The sequence below is a fragment of the Phyllostomus hastatus genome, unplaced genomic scaffold, assembly GCF_019186645.2.
Source record: "Phyllostomus hastatus isolate PE091 unplaced genomic scaffold, TTU_PhHast_1.1 phas_contig_16, whole genome shotgun sequence".
In the NCBI taxonomy this organism is placed as follows: Eukaryota; Metazoa; Chordata; class Mammalia; order Chiroptera; family Phyllostomidae; genus Phyllostomus; species Phyllostomus hastatus.
Window position 1 is genome coordinate 26,628,202 of NW_025333643.1, and position 20,091 is coordinate 26,648,292.

Below are 20,091 nucleotides of genomic sequence, written 5' to 3' on the forward strand. Positions count from 1 at the left end.
TTATTTCCATTTTGTGGATGAGTCAGCCGAGGACATGAAAAGTTAAGGGCCTTGTTTGATGTTAGTTAGTGAGGGCAGGGATCTGAACCCAGTTCCATCTGATTACAAAGCCTAAGTGTTTCATTTCTCTCCAGGGAGTAATTGTACCCATTGTATAGATGGTGACTACTAATACTTACTAAGCACCTACAGGAAGGATCTAATCTATGGGCTTTTAAGAAGCACTGGACTTGGTGTGAAGAAGCATGGTTTGGAATTAGTCAGAATGTCTGGAGTGACAGTGGATGCTGGGTTTGTTGAAGTTGGGGAAGAAAAGGGGGTTTTAGGTGGGCATGCTAGATGGATTCTGTTTGAACTTGGAGCCAGTTTAGGATTCATTATGGTTTGACGGTTGAATGTTTGCTATTGGTGAAGAAAGAAAAGTCATGATTAGAGAAAAAAATAAAGGAAAGAAAGTGAAAGAAAGAAAGAAAAAAGAAAAGAAAAACAGGTAGAAATCTAGACTAAAATGTCTACTCTGGTGAAACTATTGTTGACTATACTATTTTCATTCTAATTGAAACCTATGCATAGTGAGCTAGGGATAAGCCTCAGAGGGGAGTAAAATTTAGGTTTGACCAAAGGAAAGAATTCTAACCATAGCTGTAGATGTGGCTGTCAGCAGGGACTTCCACAATTTTAAGGCTCTTGGTCAAAAGTATGGGGTAGATAAAGTGAGAAGCATCAACAATCACTATATCATTACTCATATAGTCCCATGTATTTTACACAGAGATTTCATTCCCATATATAATGTAGCTTGATTTTAATCAAAATTTTGCAAGGAAGGCTAGGCAATCTTAATCCCAGTTTATAGTTTATGAAACTGGGTAATTAACTTGAACAATGTCATGTAGCAGGAAAGTGGCAGGATACAGATTTTCAGCTCACAATAACCTTTTCAGGGAAACATGTTCCCCAATTTACCAACAAAAGGTCCAAAGAAGTAAAGTCACTTGCTCCAGGTCACATAGCTACTGAGTGTCGAAGCTGAGATTGGAACATAAGTATCTCTGTGTATATGAGGGAGGAACCCCCAAACCCCCAGAATTTATAAAAAAATTTGTATTTATTCTTACATGTTAAAACTCATCACCTTCAAAGTACTCTCCATTTGATGCAATACGCCTATTGACACACTTCTTCCATTGCTCAAAACAGATTTTGAACTCGTCAATTTTGATGCCCTTTAGTGCTTCTGCCATTTTTTGTTTCACCTTTTCCACATTTACAAAATGTTTTTCCCTTTGAAGCTGAATGCAGCCTCTCACAACAAATGACAGATGGGTTCCTATAATACTCAGCTAGTGGGGTATACAAGGGGGCCACTCTTCAGAAGATATTTCTGTTTCATTTGGGGTTTTTTGGGGTCCCCTCTCATATGTTACCAAGCTCTAGGTCCATACAGACCAGGTTTTCTGACTTTAAATCTACCTTTTCCTCCTCAGCCAATCCTCAGTCACTGGCTTTAAGCCTCAGGTAAGCAAACTGCCTGAATCTAGGCTATGAAGCTCCCAGAGGGCACCAGGGTGGGCTTTCATCATGTGGGCAACACATACCTGAACCAGCAGCTCCAGCCTCCTACCATCCAGGAGGTGCACTTGGCAATGCCTGCCTTCTGTCATCTGTGGGGCAAGACATCAAAAGTGGTGTCAGGGACAGAGCTGGCAGGAAGACCCTTGAATATGATTTATCATTTATTTCACATGTGATATGCTCAGCCTATAAATGGCTTCTCTTGAGTTACTCAAGAGGCTTCATCATAAACAGATTTATTACATGGCATTAGCTCTTGGATTTTTCAACTTAAAAATTTTTAAGCTCTTTGATTTAAAAGGAGAATGAAAAACAGAGATGAATCAATGTATTGAAAAAATAATCCCTACACATGCACATAAGATTTTATTATAAAAAGTAGGTTTCCTACCCAGAGGAAACTACTATATTTTTCTTTGAATCAATATTTTATTTTTCAAATGAAGTAGTCTTTATTCATTGGTGTGTTTTAATAAATATAATATATGCATAATTATAGGAAGAAAAACATAATTCTGAAGTTCAAATGGGAAGTTTCCACTTTTGAAACTTCTGCCCACATTATGTCACTACTGTAATTAAGAAAATTAAGATACACAGTTAAAAATATTTGATGGTACATTTCCAATTAGATTTAATTTTTATCGCTTATAATTTCAATACTAGGAAATATTCTTTGTAAAATATTTAAATAATGCAAAAATGCAAAAATCCCCCTTGATTAATATTTCAAGTCATTTGACCTACTTCATACTTCATACCTATTTCATACTTCAAGTCATTTGACCTACTGAAACCACTATCCTGTCAATTTGAGGAGAGTCCTCACAGATTGTCTTTTTATGGACTTTCCAATATATACAGGATATATATTTTAAAAAATTGCATAGTAAAGGTTTTACTTTATTATTGTATTGGACACATGTTCTGGAAATTAAGTAAATACTCTTAATATTTGTGCTTGTGTGTGTGTAACCATCCAGAAATTTTTAAAATATATTTTATTGATTATGCTATTATAGTTGTCCCATTTTCTTTCTTCCCTTTATTCCCCTGTGCCCTGCACCTCTCCTCCCACCAGAATCTCTCTGCTCCTTAGTTCATGTCCATGGGTCATACATATAAATTCTTTGGCTTCTACATTTACTATACCGTTCTTAACTACCACCTGTCTATTTATGTTTCTTATTCCCTGTACCTTTTCCCCCATTCTACCTCTGCCCAATCCACACTGATAATCGTCCATGTGATCTCCGTTTCTGTGATTCTGTTCTTTTTCTAGTTGTTTGGTTAGTTTGCTTTTGTTTTTGTTTTAGGTGTGGTTGTTAATAATTGTGATTTTGCTGTCATTTTACTGTTCATATTTTTATGTTCTTTTCCTTTGATAAATCCCTTTAGCATTTCATATAATAAGGGCTTGGTGATGATGAACTCCTTTAACTTGACCTTATCTGGGAAACACTTTATCTGCCCTTCCATTCTAAGTGAAAGCTTTACTGGATAGAGCAATTTTGGATGTAGGTCCTTGCCTTTCATGACTTGGAATACTTGTTTACAGCCCGTTCTTGCCTGCAAGGTCTCTTTTGAGGAATCTGCTGACAGTCTTATGGGAACTCCTTTGTAGGTAACTGTCTCCTTTTTCTCTTGCTGCTTCTAGGATTATCTCCTTAATTTTAATCTTGGGTAATGTGATTATGATGTGCCTGGCTGTGTGGTTCCTTGGTTCCAAAGTTTTTGGGACTCTCTGAGCTTCTTGGAAGTCTGTTTCCTTTGCCAGGTTGGGGAAGTTCTCCTTCATTATGTTTTCAAATAAGTTTTCAATTCCTTGCTCTTCCTCTTCTTCTGGAACCCCTATGATTCAGATGTTGGAACATTTAAAGTTGTCCTGGAGATTCCTAAACCTCTACTTATTTTTTTTTCAATTCTTGTTTCTTCATTCTGTTCCAGTTTAATGTTTATTTCTCCCTTCTGCTCCAAATCATTGATTTGAGTCCCAGTTTCCTTCCCTTCATTGTTGGTTCCCTATTTTTCTTTATTTCACATTCATAGCCTTCACTTTTTCCTCTATTTTGTGACCATACTCAATCATTTCTGTGAGCATCCTGACTACCAGCATTTTGAAATCTGCAGCTGATAAGTTTGCTACCTCTTCATCATTCAGTTCTACTTTTGGAGCTTTGATCTGTTCTTTCATTTGGGACTTTTTTTTTTTGTCTTGGCACACCTCTTACATTGTAAGGAGTGGGACCTTAGGAATTCGCCAGGTCTGGGCAACCCACTTCACTGCATTGTGGCTGTGTATGCTGGGGGAGGTGTATGAGAGGGAACAATGCTGCTTGCTCAGCTCTCAGCTGGCTTTCAGTCATTTCCCCCACTACCCACAAGCAAATTGGGCCCTTCTGGCACTGATTACCAGGTGGGTGGGTTTGAGTACATTCCAGTACCCTGTGGGTCTCTCCAATGAACTCTCCTGTGAGGCTGGGAGTTTCTCCCACCCTCACAACCCCTACAGATTTTTACAGCCAGAGGTTTTGAGGCTTCTATTTCTCATGCTGGAACCCTAGGTTGTGCAGTCTGCCTTGTTCCTCAGCTGTTCCTTCTAGTTTATCCCCATGCAAATGCAGGGCCACCTGGTCCTCCAGCTGCCACCTTGCTATGCATCCTTCCACCCCAACTGCCTGTGTCAGTCCCCCGTCACCAGTCTGAATGAATTGGACTTCCATACAGTTCAATTTTCTGGGAGTTCTGGTTATTTTTTGTTTTTAAATTTTTTCTTGTCCTTTTTTTGGTTGTGTGAGGAGGCAAAATGTATCTACCTATGCCTCCAACTTGATCGGAAGTCCGTCCAGAAACTTTATATGTATATGTGACTTTGTGTGTTTGTGGGTCTTTGTATGTGGGGTGTGTATGTATGTGTGTGTGCATTTTCCTGTTTTCAGTTCAAGTGTAACTATCTTACTTCCTGGAGATCTTTCCAAGGTCAACACATGTAGCCCAACCTTATTCTTTTTAAAGGTTCTACAGTATCAAATCATCGTATAGACATACAGTAATTTAACTATACTCTTGCTGAGAAACACTCTGTTTTTGGTCTTTTGTTATCATAAGCAATGTACATGAACTTTGCATATCCAGCTTTTCCCAAAGATGTATAGTTGCTGGGTCACTTTTGAAAAGCATGGGCAGCATTTTGTTTCTCAGCTGTTGTACAACACTATAAATAAGACCTAGAAACTCACATACCTGTAAATCTAATTTTTTAAAAAATGGCTTCCTCACTGAACTACATCCTTAGTGCTTCTCTGATGCTTTGCATATATCATCTCTGAGTTTCACAGCAAAGTTACCTTCTGTTATTGGTGTTATTATCCCAATTTCATATATAACTTTATGCTAGTAGGTGACTGCACTGGCCTTAATCATGTCCTGAGCTTTGTAAGGCCAAGGCTAAATACACACCTTTGTCCCAGGTATTGAGTTATGGCACTGAATATATATTACTGTACTAAAGCTCTACAAAAATCCATAAAATAGACCTATTACCTACATAGACCTATTTTATGGATTTTTGTAGAGCTTCCAACACCCACATTTTATAGGGAAAAAAAAAACGAGTTTAAGGCAGTGTACTCAAAGTTACCTAAACAAGAAAAAAGCCAAGTCAAGATTTAAAGACATCTTTTTTCCACTTTATTATGGGAGGAAATTTAAAAATGTGTCAGTTCAAATCATTTTATTTCTTTTGTAAAATCCATACAAGAAAATTTCAAATACAGAGCCCACAGAAAGAAAATAATACTCAAATGATCAACTCACACAGTATGAATCTATTAAGGAATATGTCAAAACTCATAAAGTATTTCAAGCTACTTTGTTGCATAATCCAAATGAATTTATTTACTGATTTTATTTATATGTTTTTAAAATGTATTTATTTGAGAGAGAGAAAGAGAGACATTGATTTGTTGTTCCATGTATTTATGCATTCATCAGTTGATTCTTATATGTGCCCTGACTGGGGAACAAACCCACAACCTTGGTGTTTCAGGATGATACTCTAACCAATGAACTAGCGAGCCAGGGCCTTATTCCCTGATTTTTTTTTAAAGAAAATCTTTTTTCCTTTCCATTTTTCTTTGGACTTCCTTTGGACTAGTCACTGTTTCTTTTGTGAACATATAATTTTGTCTTAGAGAATTAAATTGTAAATTTTTTGGTGTGCCTGCCCATCTCAGGACAAACATGTCCATAATAGTGGACAGTGGTGGCCATATTGGTATAACATACCAATATGTTATTGGCCCCTTTGGCCTCAGTTAATTGGACCAGTGATGCACACCTTACCCAAGCTGGGCCACTCAGAACCTCAGTCCAGGGAGTGTGGAATTAAGACTGACAGGATGACAGTGTGGTTGCTGGGAGGCAGCCAGTATCTGCCATGTGTGGAGGAGAAGGAAAGCCATCTGCAGAGAGAAGGAAGAAGACAAGCAGCTAATTGAAGGCAAGAAAAATCCTGTACCCTGAGAGGAACAGCTGAGAGAATTGCTGTCTGTATCCCTTATGTCTTCCCGTCACTTTTAGTCTTTCCACTGGTTTGGGTGAATTTTTGTCCTTGGGTTCCATGCAACACCCTTGTATTCCTTCAGTAAATCCACATTTTCCCCTCTCTCTTAAGCTAATTTGAATTGGATTCTGCTTCTTGCAACTGAAAGCATCTTCATAAGATACCACAAGTATCCATACTATAAATCAAGGCAAAAGGTTTCCAAAGGATGAACTTCCCTCAGTGATGTTATTAATATAGTAAAGTTGTCAACTCATAATCACTGATGCTCCCACCAATGACAATATAGTGGCCAAGGGCAAGGTTGACATTTTGTGGGGAGGAGTTATGAACAAATACCTCATTGTGTGATGTGATAAGATACATGCTGGAGAATGGCAGTGTAGAAGCTGGGGAGAAAAATGCTACAGTTTTATCCCACCCCACACATCTGCCCACCTGTGCACAGAGTTCACAAAGTCCTTTCCTCTCTGTGAGAATGGCTGCTCTGAGAAGTCACAGGGCTGATTTGATCATGGACAGCAACAGAAAGCCCTGCCCTTGTCACTTACTTAAATTGAAATTTGAAAGGTGGTGGATGTATTTTGTTTATCAAGACAATGCTTATGAACAAATTATAGTTGATAATATCATAAATCAGGAGATGTCACTTAATAAAAATCTGGATGGTAAGACCTGGAAACAGTGGGTTGGATTTCCTCCATGGCAACATCTGGCCCAGGTGGGGCAGAGCAGCTTCCTGTCTAGCTGAGGTTTGTGGTCTCTGGCTCACTTAACCTTATTATCTGCAGATTCCTGGGAGTCCCATCATCTGAATTAGAAAACCCTGATTCAAGTTCATGTAATACTAAGGAAGAGACTCCACCTACCTCAAAGATATCATGTAGCAGGGAAAGTGCTGACACTTAACCCTGATCAATGTGTAGTATTTCAACCTCTACACAAGCCCATGAAGGGGGTATCTCATTTTAGTGACTAGGAAACTGAGGCTTGAGAAATGATGTAACTTGCACAGAAGTTCTAAGCCAGACTCTGACTCAAAGTCATATTTTATAATTATGATAAGCAATGTCCTGATTGCTTTCCACGTGACATCCTGAGAGGGACATAAACCATTTCTGAGGGCCACATTTATTATAGTTCTTATTGGCTTGAAATTAACAATTAGCTAAATCTTTCTGTAATCCATCTATTCTCCCATTAAAAAAGAAGAAGCTTTTAAATAAGATTATTACCCATTTTAAAGAAGATAAATAACAGGTAAAGTTAACAATCACATGGCAGAAATATTCTCCAGAGATGATGGAGCAGAAATAAAGAAAAAGGGTGCTGACTGGTTCTTGTGTGCATTCTGTGTGCCTGGCACCAGCTAGGCATTTTAATAATAACAGTAATAAAATGACTAACAGGCATGTTCTATGTTCTAGGCATTGCACTAAGCACTTTTCACAGATTAATATCCTGTGATACTCACATGAAGTAGATGGTTTTATCCCAATATTATGAGTGAATGATGTTAAAGAGATTACAAATAACAAGATCCATAAATGGCAGAACTAGACCAAAACCCAAGCTCTTCAGCACTTAGCTATGCATGGTGTTCAGTACACTGCAATGTGTCAGCTTGGGGACAGCCTCCCATGCAACCCCACTCACAGCCCTTTCTTGATGGTGAGATGAGTGGGCAAAAAGGGGAAAACAAAATGTCCTAAATGGGCATAAAAAATCCTTTTGGTTCCAGAGAAAAATGCACTCACTAGGAATAGTTGGAAGTGTAAAGTTTGTAAATAGAAAGAATTTTCAAGGCATCTAATAACACCGCTTATTTGAGATCTGGGGAAACTAAGGAATGGACCTGCCCAAGGCCACACAGATAGTTAATGGGAGACCGGAGATTAAAACTCAAGACAGTGATCTTGAGGCCAGCACATAAATGCTGCACACAGGTTATTCACCTAATAAATAATATCATCTTATTCAAATGCATTTCTGCCAGTAGGTTGATTTTTTTTTAAATTAAAAAAACCTGTAACTACAAAAAAGAAAACATCAAACTAAGCATTTCTTATTTATTTAAAACATGAGTCCCATTGATGTTTTATCTTCTAATTTCAACAAAGGAGTTATATTTGTAGGAAGCTATTCATGGATCACAATAATTATATCCATAAATACAGAATCAGTTTTAAAAATAAAAACAGCACCTAATTTTGTTAAGAACATTCAATATATTTAATATATAGTGACTCATTTAATGATATGAGGTAAATATCTCTATTATCTGCATTTTGCAATTGAAGAAACTGAGGCAGAGAGGCCAAGTAACTTGCTCAGGGTTACAGAGTTCTTAAGAGGCAGAGCTGGGATTCCAGCCTTGGCAGACAAGCTCCTGAACTTGTGTTCGTTATTACCCCATTTTTCTTTTACTTTGTTTTCTTTTTTAAATGACCTTATTTATTTTTAGGGAGGGGGAAGGGAGGGAGAAGTAGAGAGAAACATCGACGTGCAAGAGAAACATGGATCAATTGACTTGCACACACCCCCAACTTGGTACCTGGTCCACAACACAGGCTTGTGCTCAGATCGGGAATAGAACTGGTGACCTTTCGATTTGTGGAATGATGCCCAACTCACAGAGCCAAATCAGTCAGGGCTACCCCATTTTTCAATGTAATTACTACCCATGGAAGAAATGAAATACATTGACTTTCCATTTCACATTCTACTTGGTTATCCTGACAATTTGCTTTCTTTACAAAAACAGGAGTTCTATAATTCCACTTAGGAGAAGAATAAGTAAATGAGCATTTCTCATTACAAACTTCCTTCTTTAAAGATGGAAGAGTCTTCTCTGTTTAGCTCTTCAGTCTGCTCATCCCAGACAAAAACCAGTTTCCTAAGTTAGGCTACTACACTTCATTTTAAGGAGTTCCTAAAAAGTGCAAATTTCTTTCCATAAGAAATTTCCTCTCTGTTTATGTGTGAAATTGAGGTACAAAGAATCACTTTTGAACCCCACAGAGACCATCCGAAATTTCAGATTTGACCCCTACCCAGTGACAGCCAAAAGTGTCAATGCATTGTGTGGAATAAAAAACATAAAGATGACCTCTTTGGAAATTTCCATGTAGCACCTACCCAGACTTGAGGCACTTCCCACCGCCTCCCCCTCTGTTAGAGCCCAGGAATATGGAGATTGACTGTGTATGTCTGGTTAATATCCCACCTTGGTCTGTGGCTGCTCTACATGTTCTGCCCAGATGACAGAGCAGGTTCTCAGAGTAAGGGCTGCATGTTGGTGGAGGGACCTGTCCCTCTGGTCACTGGTCAAATGAGAAAGATCAGGAGGGAAGTAAGAATTGGCCTCAGACCAGACCTCTATCTTCCAGGAGCACTCTAGTGTAGCATAGCCCAAAGTGGGCTCATTCTGTGTGATTATACCGCTCCTCCAATCCCCACCCCCTACCTCATTTAGGAGAGGAGAGAGAAGCCTAAAGAGGAGTCAGCACAAGGCAGTGTGGGACCAGTCAGGGTGACTGGGATCAGCTTAGAGAGCAACAGTAAATGACAGCTATAAAAAAGAGCAGAACTCCAGCCTGCTTTGGTTTAGTAGTTCTTTGGGACACAGAGGTATGAAAGTTTGCTAAGGAAGCAGCAAGCTTACCTGCCCCCTCCTGCCCACCTATATTCCCTTTTGACCTTTTCTGAAAACTTAGCATGAGAGGGCCTACCTCACAAAAATAGCTCCTCAAGATTTTTTGTGGGGTTTCTTGTCCAGAGTCTAGCCCACCATTGTCTCTTGCCTGGATGTATGCAATATCAGCTATCTGTCCAGGCTGCATTCTTTCTGCGGTGGTTCAGTCTCTGCATGGCCATGTAGTGATATCTCTAAAATACAGATCCATTCCTTTACTTTACTTAAATTACCCACTGGCTTCTCATGTACCACCGTGGAGAATCTTCAGCTCACCAACAATATCTGCCTTTCCTGTGCCCCCACTCTCTAATTTGTCTCCAATACATCTGTCTTGCATTGCCACACTAGCCACACTGGCTTCCTTTTCCTCCTCAGAACAAAAGCTTGTTCCTACTTCAAAACTTTGAGTATGTTGTTCCCTCTGTCTGGACTACCCTTTCCCAGATCTTTGCATGATTGGGTGCTTTTGCCTCTCCCAGATCTTAAATCAAATGACGCCATTTCCAGAAGGCCTTCACTGTCCTCAAATAAAGTAGAGCTCTCCCATACCACGGTGCTTTCATTTCTTTATAGCTAGTATTTCCCTTCCATTTTTTTTGTTCATAGTTGTCTATCCTTCACCATCAAAAGGTAACTTCATAGGAGTGACCTTGACTGATTAGTTCACCATTGTACTCTCAGGGCCTAGAACAACAGTGCTGGGCACATAGTGAGAATGTGGTAAATAAATATCTGCCCAGTGAAGGAACCTTAACTATTCAGAACCTAGACACAGTGAACAATGAAAAAAAATCACAAATGATTTAAATTCACAGAGCATAATGCTAAATGAGGATGTTCCAAAACATCTCCCAAGCCTTGGCCCAGACAGACTTACACATACAAAGCTACCTCTCCATCCAGAGAACAAGGTGTGCTGTTAAACTCCTCATCAGATGAGTTACTCTGCAGGAACTGGAGAGAGGCAGAAAGCATGTATCTAGGACATTCTTACTTTAGGTTCTATTGAGTGGATGGAGTTTTATATTTCACTCAAATGATGTCAACCCCAGCTGAACAGGGGTCCCTTTATACCATCTGTGGGTGTTGACTGAACATGAGCTATTGACACTTGCATTCAGATAATGGCCTTTACTGACACAGATGTCCCCAAGCTATGTCAGCTGTGATTTTTCCCTCAGGTTTCAAGAGCACTTTCCTCCCAATGTGTAGTCATTGGGACCTGCTTTCTCAGTATCGATAAATGATTCTCCTAGCTTCTATTAAGCACTTGCTGGATGCCCCAGGAGCTCTAAGCACTTCACACACACAGTATCTTCCTTCAATAACCCTTCAATAATGTAAGACATTTAGACTTTACAGATGGCTGAACTGAATTGCAGAGAGGGTCATGTAGCTGTGACCTGGTCTCTCTCTCTCTCAGGTTTACTGGAAGTGAGGAGGAAAAAGAGTGACTGGAGAGAGGAAGAAAAAGAAGGGGCATAAAAGGAACAAATGAAGAAAGGAAAATGGGCAGGAGTTGGGAGTGATAAAGATGTGGTAAATTCAGCTTACCAAAGACAAAATTAACTATCTGCCTTAGGGAAAAATGCTAATGAGTAATGGCAGCTAGCTAACTGTGCCTGGCTCTGTCCAGCATCCTAGCTTTAATTTACAAGGGCCATTTAAATTCATTCATACAACCTTGTGAGGCAGATTCCAATCCTAGTTTCATTGTATAGATGAGAAAATTGAGGCTTACAGAAGGTACATGACTGACCTTACCTACCACACAAGGCCACAGATAGGAAGAGGCAGCTTAGGACATGAACACAGGCACCCTGAATGCAGAGCCCATGGTCTTCACTGCTATGTTGTATTACTTCTGCTATAAGTCCCATCTGATGAGCCTTATATATTAAATCACACAGAGCTGAGGGATTTCACATATTTGATTGCCAAGTACAACACTATTCTAGGAAAGCTAGATCTGGGTTCACCAAACCACATTTGTCTGGCTCAACTAGAAGCAAGACTAGAGAAGAAGCAAAGCTTCTGTAATGACCATGCTTGGCTATCTCCTGGTTCTGCACTGAAGAAATATGGGAACCTTCTAAAAATAGGCACCTATCTATGTGTTTGCTATTGATTTCCTTTGAGCCTCAGGATGGAATTCATCACCACCTGTAGGGCTGCTGGCTCTTTCATGCTGACGTTGAACATTTTGGATACAGGATGATTTCAATCAGTTATGTGGCTGCCTGGGCCTGACTCCACATTATGCTGGGCTCAAGATGTACTCTAGCACACAATGCAATAATTCAATGTGGAAAATCTCTGGATCATCTGCTCATTTATTCACTCAACTGATATTTGCTGAGCACTTCTAAGTGCAAGCACTAAGCTGGGTACTAATATATATCCGCAAATGAGATAAGCAAGGCCACTGTCTCTGGAGCTTATGCTAGAGTGCAGGTTTTCAGCTTTGGCACTTGTGGCTAGATAATTCTCTGTTGTGGGCTGTCCTGTGCATTGTGGGAATGTTTGCAGCACCCGTGGTCTGTATCCAATAGTTGCCAGTAACACCCCACCTCACCCTGTCATGTCTTGTGACAAGCAAATATGTCTCCAGACACTGCCAAAAGTCTCTTGGGGAACAAAACCATCCCTGGTTGAAAACAACTGCTCTAGAGGTAAAAAGAAGAAAAGAAACCATTAATCATTAAATACATTATTTTCAGATAACAGTAAAGGCTCTGAAATAGCTCAACTGGAATGAATTTCTTAGCATGTGCAAAACTTACTTCAAAACTCTGTGCTTATGCAGGAAACATGAAAAATGAGGAAACTGATGGGGAGAACCTACAGTGAACTGCTGCTCTTGACAAGTGACTCCTAGCAGAAACGGGAGGAATAACCTGTTTTCTGGACAATAGCACTCAACTGCAAGCTCCTGTCTGTGGCAGAGGTTGGAGGACAACAAACAAGAAAGGCTGGTCAGGGGACAGACATTTCTGCAGCTCTAGTGTCCAGCTGGCAAGCAATTTCGGTCAGCTTTGGCAGATCGTCCCTGGAGAAGGCATTCTCATAAAAGACAATTCCTTATCAGAGTATAGCCAGATCTCCTGAGGCTGGCATAAATAAAGGACAGGTTTCAAAGGAAGAAAAAAGAACAAAACAACTTATTAGGTCTGGAGCTGCAGGCCATCAGGCTACCCCAGGCTGGTGTCCCTGAGGAGTGCACAGAGTTTAGAATCAGGAGGGCTAGGCTTACGTCTCAGCTTGGCCGTTGAACTTGGTTTGTGACTCTGAGAAATGGGAATGATAAGAATCAATACCATTTAGCTTTGTTTGTCTCTTATAGCACTAGTGAGGGTTGAACCTAAAATCTACACAAAAGGTACAGCTCATAATCCTGTTACCCGTAATAAACTGTTTATTGGGCAGAGTTTGGTTGTTAGGGTCTGTGCTAAGTGCCTAACATGCCTTATCAGCTTTACCCCAGTGCAATGAGTACCATCACTAGTGGAAATGATTTGTAAGTTGTTAACAACTGTAAGTGGTTATTTTGAGTTGGATGAATGATATTTTTCTCAGAAAAAAAGTTAAGCTGGATTAATAAGAGGTCAAACTGTCATACTCAAGTTGAAAATCTACCTACCAGTTAAACACTGGAAGGATTGGGCAACCCAAAAGGTAGAAATTAATTCCACTCTAATTTCTTGGTGATAAATCAACAGGCTAACTCAAGAACCCCATTTTTAGCTTCCCTGTGGGCCAAAAGCTGGGAACTTTTGCAAACTCTTGAACCTTATCTGACTGTGTCCAGATGGTGGCTTGTGTCAGCCACTTTCGTTCTCACCAGCAGGATGTGGAGATGAATGTGTGCTGCCTGCATTGTCTATGTCATGTGCTTTGAGACACATTTTATCCATTGAATTCTCACAAATCCCCTGAAATAAATGTTGTGCCCTTAATTTCACACTGAAGAAGATGAGACCACAAAGAAGTTGAGAATAACTTGCCTGAGGTTCCTGACTAATAAGGGGTTGAGCCAATTTAAACAAGGAGTTCACTGAATGACAAGGGGGAAAACAGGCAGCACATCTTCACGGAAGCTTCTTCATGGAAAAAGCTTCAGTGAAAAGCAGGGTTCTCTTTATAAATACTCTGCACTCTTCCAATTAAAAACTTAGATGAGAGACTGTCAAATGTTTATTTTCAGAAAATCATGCAGGATATTTCTGCTGTTCTTTTCCAGAAAGAAACATCCTCTTTACTTAAGACCAGTTGTTAGGCTGTATTTTTGGATGTCACAGTACAGTATCAATGAGTCAAAAAAGAAAAGAAAAAAAAAACAAGGGAGGGCACAGATACTGTCAACAGGAAGTCACAAAGTGTAACCAAGAAAAGCCTAGAGTATAGCCTGTGGGCTATGGGGGATTTTACTTCTGGTGTGCCATTTGGGTTGACTAAAAATGAAGTACTCCAGGCGCCTTGTAGAAAATGGAAATTTTGGTTTTGGCAATTATGTAAGTAGCAAATACTCTGTGGTCCGGAAACTTTCCACTTTGCCAAACGTCAGTTTTCTCTTTTTCCATGAAAAACAGTCTGTAGGAAGGAGCAAAAGTACTGAGCTTTTCAAAAACTTAGAAGTAAAGACAAGCACAGCTAGGGTGAGGAGATTTGAAAAATAAATGGCAGTGCTTGTAAGTTACAGATAGTCTAGGTACTGTTTATTCACTTGGAATTTTGGGCTGAATATAAGCCATTCACAGAGCAAACAAATCACATACATTGCCCTGAAACCTAAAAATAAACAAAACTTAAATAGAAAACCTAAACCAACTTTACATTAATTTTTGAGTACTCACTCATTGTCAGAATTTTCATGTTTCAATTTTTCATCAACCCTGTTAGAATGTCTCTGACTTAAGCTTTTCAAAGTCTCTTTGTTCTAAGTGGTCCACACACAAATGGAGGTTAAAATAAGTTCTTAGGGAGTTTATAATTCACATAAACAGATTTTATTAGGTCCAGAGCCTAGCTTTGGCTGGTGGCACTGCCATATTTGGGTAGGAGATTTAGAAGAGCATTACCAAACTGTTAAAATAGAAAAGTCAAACTCGTTTGGAACAATATAGAAAAATCCTTAATCATAATGTCCAGGACTGAATTTAACATCACAGAAGAAACATTCTCTCTGAACTTAGACACTTCTAATATTTAGTGAAGACATATTTTTGTCACCTAATACATGTTGTGTTTTCAAATGAGATTCGGTCTTTTCTTGAAGCTAACACAATATTCAAGGATTAAAACAAAATCAAAAGGTCACAGGTCAGGAAGACAAAAGGAATATAAAAAAGAAGCCCAAAAAGATTTCTAGGAGAACACCAGGGAATAGAATGAGGGACAAAGAACCCTTGGGGAGGGGGAGTAGTGACATGGGGTCTCTCACAGCAGCCACTAAGGGCCCACTGCCCCATTTTCAAGCTGGTAGTTAAGCATAACCAATATTAAAAATTAAAGTTTATGAACTTGCAATGAAATAAATTACATTAAAAGCAAAGGTAATAAATGCTCAAAACGTGTCACTTTCCAATTATTTTATTACATCTCACTATTATCTTTGTTCTTGAGGTGATTTATGTCTATTGAATCTGTATGGTAGCCTTGGTAATTAATGGTGTGCTCATCTCTTTCCAGCTAAGTGATGTTAATTAATAACATGAAATTGGTCATGGCGAGAGCATTTACACCATGGAAATTGGCAAATGCTACAAATCGGTGCCCTTTCCCCTAGAGAGCTGCTTGTTTAATACTGAGCATCACACCTTGGAGAAGCTCAATGGGAGAAGGGGGTCTTGACAAGAGTGCATGCTCACAGCATGATGTCAGGATGTTGAGGCCATTGAGAGACCATGTGGCAAAGATGAAAGAATGGAGGCTCCAAATTCAGACAGAACTATGTTGAATGCCCAGCTCACTTAACTTTCTTAGGACTTATTTTGTATATCTCTAAAATGGGACTAATACATCTCCAACAGAGCAGCTGTGCTCAGGATGCCTGGCACAGAGCTTGGCAAACAGAAGCCGGCATGAAAGGTGACTGGTGCACCATTAACCCTTCAGCAGTGCTGGGGGCTGGGGTGCAGACCTCCTGTGCAGTCAAAGATTCATGTATAACTATGTAATTTATTATTACACATACTTCCAATAAAATCCCCTGTGAGCAAGCTCACCTCTGAGGTTCTCCTGACTGAGGACTGTACCTCTCATGCTCACTGTCATTTGTCACCAGAATGTTTCATTTACTGCTGCTTTGCTATCTCCTAAAACAGTGCCTAGCCCCTCATGGGGCTTAACAAATATCTGTGGAATGAATGATTCTCTTGCTTCACTTCCAAGTTTTCTACCATTTCTACTGTTCAGGTCTCATTGGAAACTGAGTGGCTTCTTTTTTTCTTAATTACCAAATTCCAACCCACTCTGTAGCTGCTGTTCTTCTGGAATCTATCAAACCATTGGCATGCTTTTCCCTGCTGAGGGAATCCACCATGACCTTGAAGCATCAGTGAGAGCTGTTTCCAGTGTTTTCACTTGCAAGCAGAATTGAGCACATGTCATTGTGCTCTGTCAGCAAGTTTCTCCCCATTTCTATTACTGGTCTTTCTAATCTCAGTTCCCTTCTGCCTTTCTCAGAAGGAACAAGACTTGCGAGAAGAAATATCACCCAACACTTGTAGCTGTATCCAGGGAACCAAATATTTACCTCATGGCCCTGGCTCAGCATTGTCTCTTGGATTTGTTGATCTGGAGCAGCATGTCTGAAGGGATGTGATGGGCTGGGCACTTAAACAAGCATCATGGGTGCTTCTGGTAAGAGTGACTTGGACGGGGCATTAAGCAAACTCATTGGGAAGTCATTAAGTTCCATAACTCCTAGTGCTTTTTTTTTTCACACTTGCTTTAGTCAGGGGTATAGCACAGGGTGGAGCTGCCCACTCAGCTTCTTGGTGCAGGGCAGGGTTGGGAAATCAGATGGGCATAATGTCTGATCCTGGTTCTGCCTCTAACTTGCTGAAGACTTCAGGTAAGCTGCTTACCATTTCTGAGTAACCACTGTGAAATGGGAAGAATTTTGCCTCATGCACTGTAACCATTCCATAAGAAGCAGCTATTATTCCTTTTAAAAGTACATGTAGTATATTATTTAAGAAGTGTGAGGGTCAAGAGCATAGGTTCTGGAGTCAGAGTTGTGTTTCAACCCCAGCTCTGCTCTTTAGTACCTGTGTGGCCTTGTGCAGGGTACCTCACTTGTCTTGAGCCTTGGTTTCCTCACCTGAAAATGAGAATAATAATAGAAACCCCTCCCAGGGCTGAGGGGTTTACTTGAAAATGCCTGCAGTTTAAAATAATATTATTATAATTTTCACCACTAAAACCCAAGCAATTTCTATAGACTTTTTCAGAGTGGATGTTCTCAAAGGCCATGTTCAGGTGCTGAGTGGGTGGTGAGCAAGTTCTACTTTGCCTCCGTATTTTTAAAAAAGGGAAGAGTAAGTAGCTATGGTCATGAATAAACTTTGTCTGAATGTCCCAGTTATCCACACCACCACCTAGCTTGTCTGGTGAGCTTTAAACTTTCAAAGTGCCTTCTTCTCTACTTCTTTTGAACTTCATAAGTTTTAATGTGCCAGAAGTGTCATATCTCCATTTTGTAGATGAGGTCACTGAGACCCAAAGAAAGGATGTGACATCTCTGTGGTCACACAGCTGTACAGATCCAAGGATCCAGATGTGGAGTTCCTGCTTTCTATTGCCCAAAAACAAGTTCCACATCCTTACAAAAGTATTCACTGAAAAGTAAAGTTTAAAAAAAAACCCTGAAATACAAGCCAGCTCTGCACACAATGCTCCAGCTTGTGCATTTCATGGTGCAAAGACTTCCATGTAATCACAATGGAATTGTAAAGCATCCACAGTGTCCATCAGCACAGCCTGCCTGCCTTGATGGATCACTCTGTCAGTTCTTGAAGCCTTATATTCTACTGAGGTCAGTCAAAAGCACACTTTTAAGAAATTTAAAAATTTTATAACAGTCCTGGAAATAAAAGTCCCATTTTTTATGGCTTGGGAACAATTACTCTAATGGCTGTTACCTTTTCAGACACCTGAAGGGTTTAATGCTTTGGAACAGAGAAGAGTTTTACCAAAGAGAAAGTGATTTATTTAACTAAGAAAAGTGGATCCCTTAGTGCTAGCAAGGACTGAGGATGAAGGAAGAAGGTGTGGACTTGCCAGAGTCAGATATCTGCCTGTCATCCCTTAGATTTCCATGAATATTGTGCCTGAGAATTAGAAATATTTGTATAATTTTCCACTTTATTCCATTATAGTGCCTTTGTTTTGTATTACAGCCAACTGAAATCCTGCTTTGTTTCCACACAAATTCATGTATGTCTCCTTCCTCTGCAAACACAGTGGTAAATTATTGCTGAAAAGTATATTAAAAACAACCAGGACTATTTTTTCTGTAACTGGATATTATTCTGTTTTATAATTTCTTCCCTCTGATTATGTAATACCCAATTCCTGAAAAACTGTGAACATTGCCCATTTTGCTGGCTTCATTTGTTGTTTTGTTTGCTTTCCAATGAATAAATATTTTTTGAGCACCCACACTGTCAAGCTCTTGGGGATAAAATTGTGACTGCACATTTTTGTTTGGTCATAGGAGACCAGAAATTATCTTTCTTTGATGCATAGTCATGAGATATGTCACATTAAGTGACCTTCCCACTTTCCCAATCAAGATAGGGCAGAGATGAGGCTAAAGAATCAGTCTTTTGCATCAATGTTCAGTAGAACTCTGTGATTACAGAAACATTCTAGAGTGTATTGGCTATTGGGTATGGCTGAAACTCCAGATAATGGAGCCATGACCAGGTGTGTTAGCTTCAAGGACAGGTTTTAGAAGAAGAGAAAAGAAAATAGGTTGGTTTTGCAGCCTTTTAAATTATTGGCTCTGTGGCCTTGGACATTTGATTAAGCTTTTTGACCCCAATGAGTAGAAGGAAGGAAATAAAACCAAGATCAGAGCACGTTTATACTACATAGAGACTAAAAGAACAATTCTGAGGATTAGTAAATCCAGGAGATGGTTCTTTGAAAAGATAAACAAAATTAAAAAGCCTTTAAGCAGACTCATCAAGAAAAAAAGAGAGAGGACCCAAATAAACACAATCAGAAATGAAAGAGGAGAAATTGCATCTGATACCGCAGAAATACAAAGGATTGTAAGAAATTACTATGCCAAGAACAACTCCATGCCAAGAAATTTGAAAACCTGGTTGAAATTAACAAATTTCTATAAAATATAGTCTTCCAAATCTGAATAATGAAGAAGCAGAAAGCCTGAATAGACTGATAACAGCTGATGAAATCGAAGCAGTAATAAAAAGTTCCCAACACACAAAAGCCCTGCACTGATGGTTTCACAGGAGAACTTTACAAAACATTTAAGGAAGAGTTAACTCGAATCATTCACAGACTATTCACCAAAAATCCAAGAAGATGGAAGACTCCCAAACTCTTTTTATGAAGCCAGAATCATCCTAATCACAAAATCAGATAAAGACACGACAAAGAAAGAAAACTACGGGCTGATATCACTGAAGAACATAGATGCTAAAATCTTCAACATAATATTGGCAAACCACAATACATTAAAACCAGCAATACATTAAAAAGATCATACATCATGATTAAGTGGGATTCATCCCAGGGAATCAAGGATGGCACAATATTTGTAAATCAATACATGTAATATATTACATAAATAAAAGGAAAAAATCACATGATTGTATCACATGATCATAGATGCAGAAAAGGCATTTGATAAGGTATAGCACCCATTTATAATAAAAACACTCAGCAAAGTGGGAATAGAAGGAGAATTCCTCAATATAATAAAGGCCATATACGAGAGATCCATAGCCAACATCATGCTCAAGTGGCAAAAACTAGAAGCTTTTCCACTAAGATCAGGAACAAGACTAGGGTGTCTGCTTTCACCACTCCTATTCAACATAGTATTGGAAGTCCTAGCCACAGCAATCAGACAAGAAAAAGAAATAAAAGGCATCTAAATTAGAAAGGAGGAAGAACACTGTCATTGTTTGCAGATGACATGATAGTGTACATGAAATATCCTGTAGACTTCACCAAAAAACTATCCAACATAATAAAAGAATTTAGCAAAATAACAGGA

General features: G+C 39.3%; 1 protein-coding gene across 3 annotated transcripts in view; it reads right to left on the reverse strand.

The window, feature by feature from the left end:
• The window catches only part of FRMD4B (FERM domain containing 4B), a 449,639-nt gene that overhangs the window by 142,833 nt on the left and 286,715 nt on the right, over positions 1-20,091 (reverse strand). For all 3 annotated transcript variants that reach the window (XM_045832345.1, XM_045832346.1, XM_045832344.1), the window contains exon 2: positions 1,599-1,664. In XM_045832345.1, the coding sequence (XP_045688301.1) occupies positions 1,599-1,664 (66 nt within the window). The remainder of the gene's footprint in view (positions 1-1,598; positions 1,665-20,091) is intronic.